Source organism: Calonectris borealis, unplaced genomic scaffold (genome assembly GCF_964195595.1).
Source record: "Calonectris borealis unplaced genomic scaffold, bCalBor7.hap1.2 HAP1_SCAFFOLD_40, whole genome shotgun sequence".
Taxonomy (NCBI): Eukaryota; Metazoa; Chordata; class Aves; order Procellariiformes; family Procellariidae; genus Calonectris; species Calonectris borealis.
The window spans coordinates 477,065-487,959 of record NW_027441454.1 but is presented as its reverse complement, the minus strand read 5'-3'; the positions used below and the strand labels follow the sequence as shown (position 1 = coordinate 487,959).

At 63.3% G+C, this 10,895-nt stretch overlaps 1 protein-coding gene across 1 annotated transcript; it reads right to left on the bottom strand.

Annotated features, from left to right (window-relative positions):
- Positions 1-4,244: 4,244 nt before the first annotated feature.
- On the bottom strand, positions 4,245-10,030 carry LOC142076275 (scavenger receptor cysteine-rich domain-containing protein SCART1-like; the record flags this gene model as incomplete). Its single annotated transcript, XM_075138637.1, has 6 exons — positions 10,027-10,030; positions 8,629-8,958; positions 6,140-6,445; positions 5,251-5,577; positions 4,850-5,164; positions 4,245-4,570 (listed from the first exon to the last, which is right to left on the bottom strand). Coding segments are annotated over exons 1-6 (1,608 nt in total), but the record flags the coding sequence as incomplete, so codon positions are not given.
- Between the last annotated feature and the right edge of the window lie 865 nt (positions 10,031-10,895).

The following is a 10,895-nucleotide window of genomic DNA, read 5'->3' as shown; positions in this document are numbered from 1 at the left end:
CCTGTACCTGCACACGAGTGCTGCCCCGACACAAGCCCAGCAGGATTATTCCCCAGGGACCATGGGCTCTCGCAGCCCCACAGCCTGACCCCAAGCCTGCTGTCCCTGAGACGCGCCCCTTCCCTACCACCGCGTCCTTCTTCTCTGCGCCCCCTCATCAGACTCAGGGAGACAACCTGACACCTGGGCCCGCGAGCATCAGCTCTGGGTCAAAGCCCTCACAGACTTTTCATAGGAACAAATATGGATGCACCGTGTAAAACTGGGAATAAAGATAGAGGAAACACCAGGCGGTTTCTGTTGCCCATGGCAAAGGGAGATGTTTCACAGCTCACAGCTCTCCCAGCTGCACAGACCTCTCCTCCCTCCTGGCGGCACCCAGCGGCACAGCAGAGATGGGCTCTGCTGGCCTGGGGCTCAGGGACGGTTGCGTAGCAAGCTCTGGTGTCACAGCCTTTGTGTCCTCACGGGGATGTGCCAGAGACACCTCTTCAGCATCGTCATAGCCCATGCTCCCCAGGGTCAGGGATGAGGTGTCTCCTTCAGCTCCAGGGACCCCGTCACTTCTCCGGGAGCACAGGCTACCCCCTGCAAGCAGCAAGGCAGGACATTGCAGTTCGTCCCATGGGGTCTGTACATCACCTTCCTCCCTGCTCCTCACCACATTCAGCTCCTTCTCCCACGCCCAGTCCCTCCAAGGAAAACTCCTGGCTCAGCTTCCCCCTTCCCAGGGGGTTTGGGTGTCAGTACGGTAGAGACTTGGGTGGCACCAGGGACGGCACCCCAGGAACCAGCAGCGCTCTCTTTCCCTCTCACCTCCCAGTGCATCCTTGCGCCCTGCTCCCTCCTCTGGTGCCCTGGGCATTTCCCAAGCTCCCTGCCCAGGGGCAGCATCATCGCCAGGGTCAGAAACCTCCCTGGCATCATCATAGCCATCTGCTGGGTCACCTCCGGGCAGGACAAGAACATCTGAAAGGAGAGGGGAGCTGGTGACAGGGAGAAGATAGGTCCTGCAGAGCAGAGGAGGGGAGGATGAGCAGGGACAGAGGGCTGAGACACTGCTGTTGGCAGCACCATGTCCTCCCCATCTCTGACGGTGACGCTCAGTGACACTCCTGTCTATCACATGTCTGCAGGGAGGTCAACCCCTTCCTGCCTCCGTTACCTGGTGCTGATCCCAGACCATCCTCCTCCTCGGTGTTCCCAGGGTAGGGCTGCAGCTGGCTCGGGGATTCCTCTGAATAGGAGTCTGGAGAGATGCACAGCGGGGGTCAGGGAGTGAGCCCCACTGCCCTGCCGCATGGTCAGCACTGCGGGGGAAGGGGGACCCACAGAGCTGGGGCTGCATGGGGAGGAAGGCTGGGAATTGACCCTGCTCCCCTGGGACAAACACTGTCTCAAAGCTGCTCCCAGAGCTGCCCTAGGACAGCCCCTTCCCTCGCTCCTCGGGTGCCCCATTGGGTGCAGGGGCAGGAAGAGAGGGGCTGTCCAGCTGGTTGGGGGAAGCTCCTCTCCCAGGCCCAGGACCTGGATTCTCTCCAGCACTGCAGGAACCATGGGCTGGGGGGCTTCGGGGGATCAGCTCTGGCTGGGGCCAGGGGAAAGGGTCCTGCAGATGTGCCTCCCGCTCAGGGAGGACCCCCACCCACCTGAGCGACCAAACCTTTCCTGCTTCTCCCACGCTGGGCTGTAACCGATCTCCTCATACACGGCCTCGGGGAAGAGCTCCTGAGCTCTCCTGGAGCCTGTGGACAGAGACAGGGCTGGCCCAGGGAAAGGCAGCGGGGGATGGGACCCCACTGTGCTCCCCCAAACCTGTTCCTTTGGCCAGCCCAGGACTGGTCCGACAGCACAGCCCAACTGTGCCGTCCAGGCACATCGCCCGTAAGGGCAACGTTGCTGTGGAGATTATCTGGGGCAGCGTCACCCTTGCATCATCCTTTCGGAGACAGCGCTCATGCCCCTCTGGCCCCTGGGTCCTGCCTCCCTTGTCTGACCCCGGAGCAGCTCCCATGCCTCCTCTCCACCTGGAGCTGCCCCCTATCTGCCCCACGGGTCTATAGCAGGGCCCCTGTCCTGCCGGGTGGTGGGCAGGGCTGGGCAGAGGGACAGCCTGGGGGCCTGACACCACGGACATGGGCCCTACTGCCTCACGCTCCTCCTGTTCTCTCCCTTGCCCCAGAGCCCCCTCCAGCACTACCCAGAGCGCTGCCAGCCTTGGCCATCCCCACTCTGCCATTTCCCTGCTCGACCCATCGCGAGCTCCCCCCGCCTCCGGGCTCTCTCCACCCCTTGCTGCTCGTGCCCCACAGCCAGGCAGTCAGTGGGGTGGTGCATGAGGCAGATGGCAGCACTCAGCCTCATCCCCCCAGCCCTGCCTGTGCCTGACAGCCCGCAGCACCCCACAGCCCTTCCAGCAGGCTTCTCCCCCTGGCACCGCTGTGGAAGGACCCACCTCTGCGCCCAGCCCTGGCACGGAGCACTTGCCCGGCCAGGAAGGCCAGGAGCAGGCAGAGGAGGGCCCCCAGGATGATGCAGATGATGATGGGCACTGAGACTCTCCCGCTGCTGCTCAAACGGCCCCGGGTGGGATCTGCATGGGCGAGAACATGGAAGGGGCAGCACCAGGCCTGGAGAGGTGGGGGCAGCCCCACTCCTGACTCCCATCACACACGGCAGCAGGGGGTGCAGAGCCCCCGGGGTGAGTGATGGGGAAGCTTCCACCCTGCTGAGCAAACTAAAACCCTCCCCAACCCCCACCACCACCCCAGTGCCTCCTCCTGGGAGTTTCACACCCCAGCAAGGAGCCCCTTCCATCCAGCTGTGGGGCACAGCCTGGCCCCGGGGATACCCAGCCCCAGCGGGAGGACAAATTACCTGCTCGGGGTGGGGATGCTGTTGTCCTGGGTGTAGCTGCAGAGGAGGAAAAGGAGAGCTGGGCTGAGAGGGTGGGGGTGTGGGTACCGGGGAGCCTCCTCCCCAACACACTGTGTGTGTGTCTGTAGATGTCCCTGGCACATCCCACCCAAATTGCCCCTCCGGTAGTGCTAGAAAGGGACGCTGGGACAGGGTCCAGCGCCGCTGCTCTGGGCAGCAGGCAGGATGGCAGAGGCAGCCCAGGGCATAGCCCTGGGGCTTCAGGGCCCCATGGGCAGTGGCCGGAGGACACCCAGTCCCACCACGGCTGCTCCCCACCTGGCACCAGGCTCCTCACTGCAGGAACCTTCGTGCTCTTGGCAGGTCAGGGGCCATGCCAGGACCAAGCGGGCGAAAGGCCTTCCCCAGCTCCCTGCCAATACCCGAGCAAGGGGTCCCAGCCCTGCCGCTCACCTGAGCAGCGTACGGCCGCGTCTTCCTTATGCCGGCAAGCTCCGCCATCCCCGGGCCGGGCCCAGCAGTCCTGCAGGGACGGCTCCGTCCCCTGGCACTCCACCTGCTCCAGCCAGATGGGGCCGTGCCCCATCCCAAATGCAGCCTCCTTCAGGGCAGACAGCGCGGGGCCACAGCCCAGCTGCCTGCACGCCACCTCGGCATCCCGCATGTCCCAGGAGTCGTCGCACACCGTCCCCCAGGAGCCACGGTGCCAGACCTCCACTCTGCCTGAGCACCCATCCTCGCCTCCCACGGCACGAATCTTCTCCCTGTCTGGAGAAAGCAAAGACCTCCCAAGGCACTGAGACAGCCCGCAGAGCCCTGCCAGACAAGAAGGGTGCACAGGGGAGCAGCTCAATACCTGTGCAGCTCGTGGAGTTGGGGCACGGGGCCAATGGGGCCGGGGACCTTTCTGGGCGGCCCCCTGAAGAGAGAAACACTGTAGTGAAGGGGCTGGTTGGGGGATGGTGCAGAAGAGAGCGAGGCTGAGCTCTGCTTGTGCCTCCCCGTACCATCTTTGTCACGGCAGCAACTGAACCCCGGTCATTCAGCGGGCATGCGCAGGCCTGGGGGGACCCTGATTGCTCAGCCCCTAAAGGTCCCTGGTTCACAGAGCAGCAGTAGTGTGTCTGTGGAGGGGAGGCTCTTCTGAGCCCTGTCTGGTCTCTTCTGAGACCTCACCTGGGGATGCCTCTGCCTCCGCCAGGCGCTGCTGGCAACCTGGGTGGCAACTGCTGCTGGATGTGTGTGGCTGTGGTCACATTTGTGCCACCGGGGTGACATGGAAAGGAAAAGCCCCTCCAAGCTCTTTCTCTGCCTTTGGCTGTGCCCAGCGGGGAGCAGGAGCTGGGGTGACACTGGTGCCCGAGTGGCTCAGAGTTACCTTTGCAGGTGATGTGGATCTCGTCTCGCAGGTCTTCGCATGACTGCGGGTGCCAGGGAGTGGAGGGACACTGCCAGAAGGAGCTGGTTTTCTCCCCACACTGCACATTATCCAGCCACGCAGGGCCAGACACCCTGCCATAGGGCAGGCGTGTTTCCAGGGATCCTCCGTCCCCGCAACCCAGCTCCTTGCATGCCAGCGACACCGTATCGAGAGTCATCGAGTTGGAGCAAATGCTTCCCCACGTCCCGTTGTAGAAAACCTGCAGGCGCCCGGAGCAGCCATCGCTGTTCTCCAGCCTGAGGGCCATGAACTCTGGGAGGAAAGGCAGCAAGGGGGAAGAGGCTGGTCTGGGGCTGTGGGAGAGGGGACGCCTCTGCACTCGCCGGGCCCTCAGCCAGGCAGGGGCACGACCAGCACGTCCCCCTTGCACCCAGGGGCAGAGGGAGGTCCCTGAGGGGGACTGAGGGTCCGCAGGACAGGCTCGGGCAGGAGCCAGGGACAGCAGCCAGGGACAGCCTTGGCCATGCGCGGCTCTCCCCATGTCCTGGCCTCCCCGGGAACCAGGCTCCCACCACACCACCCAGCACAGACCTGAGCAGATGACTCCCGCGTCCTCTTTGTGCCCACAGTCGTGCTGCCCCCAGGGCCCGGCAGGGCAGTCCCAGAGAGCAGCTTCGGCCCCGGAGCAATTCACGGCACCCATCCAGATCTGCCCAGAGCCTTCCCCGAACCGAGCGGAGCCGGCTGCCTCCACCGCCCCTCCACAGCCCAGCTGCTGGCAAACGACGGCAGCATCAGAGAGGTCCCAGCCATCATCGCAGACAGTCCCCCAGCTGCCCTGGTAGTAGATCTCCACTCTCCCGGCGCAGCGCCCGGCCCCGTTCACCAGCCGGACCTGTCGACTCCCTGCAGTGGGGAGAAACCCCAGTTGCTGCCAGGGGCTGGCTGCCCACCCACCCCATCATCTGGGGGGCCCGGGCAGTGCCGCTCACCCCGGCAAATGACTCCCACGTCCTCCGCAACCCCTGCTGCCAGCGCACTCTCGGGCAGGGAGGTGTTGCAGAGGCTCAGGTTGGTCTCATGCCCTGCGCACCGGACCCCTCGCAGCCCTACGGGGCCCGTCCCTCGCTCAGCCTTTGGGGGGTTGTAGGCTGTCTCTGCCTGTCCGCACTGCAGCTGCCGGCACACCACGTTGGCCTCCTGCACATCCCACTGGTCATCCAGGACTCTGCCCCAAGTCCCGCGCTGGAAGATCTCCACTCGCCCGTCGCACCGGCTCCCTCCACCCACCAGCCGCAGGGATGCAAAGCCGGCTGACCCTGCGGAGAGCAGAGATGCCACGGCCATTGGCGGCACTGGGGAGCACGGCACCCTTCAGGAGCAGGGTGAGGGGGAATTCTCCGACCAAACAGGACAAGATTGAGCCTTGGGCTGACGAGAAGTGAGGGCAAAGCATGGGCCCGCTCTGCAGCTCACACCCAGCTCTGCTGCTGCTGGGGGCACCCAGGAGCTCCTGCCTGGGTGGTGGGATGAAGCTCTGCAGGGCGCTCTGTGGAGGTGGGATGTGGTTGTCTGCAGCCAGGGGGTGGAGCAGAGCCCCGCAGCCCCGTCCTGGATTCATCCCACAGTAGGAAAAGCCAGGAGGCCAGGCCTGGCAGTGGCGCTGCCCTGGGGGCAGATGCCTGCTTCCGTTCAGCCCTCAGCTCTCCCACGGTAGAGCAGTCAGTCTGAGCAGGCAAAGCCCTCCAGAAGGCTCCTGGGGAAGCAAGGGTTTCTCCAGGGAGAAATTCAGCCTGGGGCTGCTCTGGGAGCCCTGCTTTGGGTGGCCATGTCGCACACAAAGGGCAAATGGAGTTAATGCAGCATTTTCCCGGCACTCACCTGAGCAAATGACAGCGGCGTTGTACCCATGGGAGCAGGGTGAGGCCCCCAGGGTGGTCACTGGGCACTGTCCCAGGTGGGCTTCAGTCCCGTCACAGTGGAATGAGTCTCTCCAGACAGGTCCGGTTCCTCTCCCAAAATGCCCTCCTCCAGGAATGGACTCAGCAAACCCGCAGTTGAGTTGATGACAGAGAACGTGGGCATCCGAGAGATGCCAGCGGGAGGCACAGAGGGTGCCCCAGGTCCCCAACACCTGGACCTCCACTCTCCCCGCACACGCCGTGCTGCCGTTCACCAGCCTGAACCCTGTGTACTCTGGGGACAGAGGAGGAGAACTGAGGGTGGACCGGTGCTCTTGTACCCTTGGTAGCTGGCGGAGCGGCCAGCGGGACAGCATGCCTTTCTTCTCCTTCTGCCCTATTTTCATGCTGCAGACAACCCATCACCCCTTCTGTCCTCGTGCCCGGCCCAGCACGGTCCTTGCTCTGTTTCCCACCCTGGGGTTCAGCACCCCACCCTGAGTCCTTACGTGTGCAGGTGACAACAGCGCTGCTCATGCGGGTGCAGGGCTGGTCCCTGGGGGACCCCCTGGGGCAGGAGGCGAGGAGGGATTCATTCCCCACACACTGCAGCTCTCCGGCCCAGATGGGACCCACCCCTTCTTCAAAGGGAGCTGGCCCAGCCACAGGCAGGGCCACACCGCACTGCAACTCCCTGCAGACCACACCAGCAGCTTTGGCACCAAAGTGGGAGTCACAGACAGTTTTCCACTGGTCCCCGTCATGGACCTCCACACGTCCTGAGCAGTGGCTCTTCCCTTCCACCAGCCGGACAAATCCTGGAGAAACCAAACCAACTGAGAGCTCTCTGGCAGTTAAATGCCCACTTTCCCACATCACCTCCAAGCAAGCTGTGACCAATTTACCCATTGCGCATCCCAGAGGAAGCTGTTGGGGGACTGTTGGTGACACAGACACGTCCAGGCCCCCCAGCACCCCTTCTCTACACCATCACAGCACTCAAGGGCATGTGTCTATTGCAGACACACAGCAGACGCTGCAGACCATGGTGGCACCTTTGGGACCAAGGTGTGAGTCACAGACAGTTTTCCAAGGGTCCCCGTCATGGATCACTATATGTCCTTAGCAGGGGCTATTCCCTCTGACCAACCAGCCAGATCCCGGAGCAACCAAAGACCCCTGAGAGGTCCCACAGCCCTCTGGCAGTCCCCTGACCACATCCCACGTCCAAGGTGGCCGAAGGCAAAAAGCCCCACGACCACCCCAGCGGCTCTCAGGGGGTGCTGATGGCACAAACAGAGCAGGGCCCGCCTGCCGCTCCTCAGAAATCAGCCCAGCACTTGTGGGCTTGCTTCTCTCCCAAACCCACTGCCACAGGCACTGCTCAGACAAACTGCTGCTGCCCCACAGGCCTTGGGCTGCCCGGCACTGGTCCCTGGGCACTGCAGCTCCCAGAGCACTTGGGCTCCAGGGAAATGAGCCCAGGCGCTGTTGCCTGCTGCAGCTTGCTCTGCCCCATGGAGCTCAGGGCCAGGCATGAGGAACCTCTTGGTGCCACCAGAAACGTGCCCTGTTCCCAGGGGGGTCTTGGGCTGTGGGGCACTGCTGGTAGATGGGACATGGCACAGGGCAAAAGTAGAGTGAGGCTGTACCTGCGGTCGGTGTCTGTGCCAGCCCCTGCTCCGGCACCTGCCCAGCAAAAAGGTCCTCAGCCATGGCCAGAGTGCGCTGCTGGATGCTCATGTCCCTGGACAACAGCCAGGCGGAGGCCAGGAGAGTGGACAGAGAGCAACCCTGGGCTTACACGAGCTCCCAGTGCAAGGGCAGGCACAGGGGAGTGCCAGTAAATGCTGGCAAACCCAAAAGTGCAAGGCAGCCAGGGGCTGGGACAGACATGAGAGGCTGGGCAGCAGCTCAGCCCTCCTGGACGGGGCCATGTCCCCACGGGCAGGCTCTCATGGGGTGACCCTGGGAAAGGTGCCACATGCCACCCCGCTCCTCAGACCAGGCCAAGCGCTCCTCCTCTCCAAGCAACCCCTTTGATTCAGCCAAGGGACTTGTGTCTGCTAGGGAGCACAACCCCAAAGTAGCTAGCCATCTCACGCCCCTCCCCGGTACTGTGGGTGGCCACAGGAGTCACTCTTGGTGCCTCTGCATGGGGGGACCTGGCCCTTGGCACTGCCAGACAGGTCGTGGGTGAATAGGAGGGGAAAGATGGGAATCAACAGACAATGCAGGGCAGGGTGGAGGATTAATCTGAGCCAGTGCAGGGTCAGGCAGGGTATGGGCACCCTTGGGCAGGTTCCTACTGGGCTTTCCCGAGGGACAGGGGACACCAGCAATGACAGTCCCAGCTCGGCAGTGCAGCCGGCCACGTTGAACAATGCTCCGGTGCCCACTTGTTGCTCCCTGAGGGCAAGCCAGGTCTCTTCCCCTGTCCCAGCCCCACAGAAGGGGAATAGGCTCTGCCCTTACCTGAACACATCACTCCAGCGTCCTCAGCATGATCGCAGTCATTTTCACCCCATCCGCTGTGTGGGCAGTCAGACAGGGCAGATTCGGTGCCATTACAGCCAACATCATCCATCCAAATGGGGCCAGATCCTGGCCCAAAGTGTCCGTACTGAGGAGCTCCAACAGCAGACCCACAGTCCAGCTGCTTACAAACCACTGCCGCATCGTGCATGTCCCAGTCGTCACCACACACGGTCCCCCACTGGCCCTGTTGTTTCACCTCCACTCTCCCAGCACAGTGCCTGCCGCCATCCACCAGCCTCACCTCCACAGCACCTTCAAACACTGACACAGGACCACTCAGGACAGCGCTGAGCCCACCGGCACTGTGGGTCTGGGGGAACCCCTGCCCGGGTGGAGTCAGCGGTGCCAGGGTGGGAGCCCACTCCCCTCCAGGCTGTCCCCGGGGTAGTGCAGGGTCCTTTCTATCTCCATGGGCTGTGCAAGGCTGGGGATGCCCAGCTCCAGCCCTGCTGGCTCATTCATGGCCCCACAGACTTTGGCACCCCAGCCTTCCTTCCACCCCAACGGCCCCCTGCAACCTGCCCCCGGCCCATGCCCACCCAGGGCACCCGTTCCTCCCCAGCCAGCACCCCGAGAAGAGACCTGCCCCCACCAGGACTCCCCCAAGCACACACTGCTGCTTCTGCCCAGGGCCCCGAGCTCCCCTGGACCACAGCCTGCCCTGGGCATCTGCCAGGACATCCTCTACCCTCAGGCCTTTCTGTGTCCCCTGCGGTGCAACATGGTGATCCCAGTGAGCCCTCCCAACCCATGGCCCCTCCTTGTCCTTGGGCATCAGCCCAGCCCTGCCCTTGTCTGGGATCCCCCAGAAGGTCACCTCTCTGCCAGCCTGTGGGAACACACCCCCCAGTTCCCTTGTCTCTCCAGGCACAGCCTGCCCCCCCTCAAGCTGGAGCTCACCCCAGTGTTCAGCACCCCACCCTGAGTCCTTACGTGTGCAGGTGACAACAGCGCTGTTCATGCGGGTGCAGGGCTGGTCCCTGGGGGACCCCCTGGGGCAGGAGGCGAGGAGGGATTCATTCCCCACACACTGCAGCTCTCCGGCCCAGATGGGACCCACCCCTTCTTCAAAGGGAGCTGGCCCAGCCACAGGCAGGGCCACACCGCACTGCAACTCCCTGCAGACCACACCAGCAGCTTTGGGGCCAAAGTGGGAATCACAGACAGTTTTCCACTGATCCCCGTCATGGACCTCCACACGTCCTGAGCAGCGGTTCTTCCCTTCCACCAGCCGGACAAATCCTGGAGAAACCAAACCAACTGAGAGCTCTCTGGCAGTTAAATGCCCACTTTCCCACATCACCTCCAAGCAAGCTGTGACCAATTTACCCATTGCGCATCCCAGAGGAAGCTGTTGGGGGACTGTTGGTGACACAGACACGTCCAGACCCCCAGCACCCTTTCCCTACACCATCACAGCACTCAAGGGTATGTGTCTATTGCAGACACACAGCAGACGCTGCAGACCATGGTGGCACCTTTGGGACCAAGGTGTGAGTCACAGACAGTTTTCCAAGGGTCCCCGTCATGGATCACTATATGTCCTTAGCAGGGGCTATTCCCTCTGACCAACCAGCCAGATCCCAGAGCAACCAAAGACTCCTGGGATGTCCCACAGCCCTCTGGCAGTCCCCTGACCACATCCCGCGTCCAAGGTGGCCGAAGGCAAAAAGCCCCACGACCACCCCAGCGGCTCTCAGGGGGTGCTGATGGCACAAACAGAGCAGGGCCCGCCTGCCGCTCCTCAGAAATCAGCCCAGCACTTGTGGGCTTGCTTCTCTCCCAAACCCACTGCCACAGGCACTGCTCAGACAAACTGCTGCTGCCCCACAGGCCTTGGGCTGCCCGGCACTGGTCCCTGGGCACTGCAGCTCCCAGAGCACCTGGGCTCCAGGGAAATGAGCCCAGGCGCTGTTGCCTGCTGCAGCTTGCTCTGCCCCATGGAGCTCAGGGCCAGGCATGAGGAACCTCTTGGTGCCACCAGAAACGTGCCCTCTTCCCAGGAGGGTCTTGGGCTGTGGGGCACTGCTGGTAGATGGGACATGTCACAGGGCAAAAGAAGAGTGAGGCTGTACCTGCGGTCGGTGTCTGTGCCAGCCCCTGCTCCGGCACCTGCCCAGCAAAAAGGTCCTCAGCCATGGCCAGAGTGCGCTGCTGGATGCTCATGTCCCTGGACAACAGCCAGGCGGAGGCCAGGA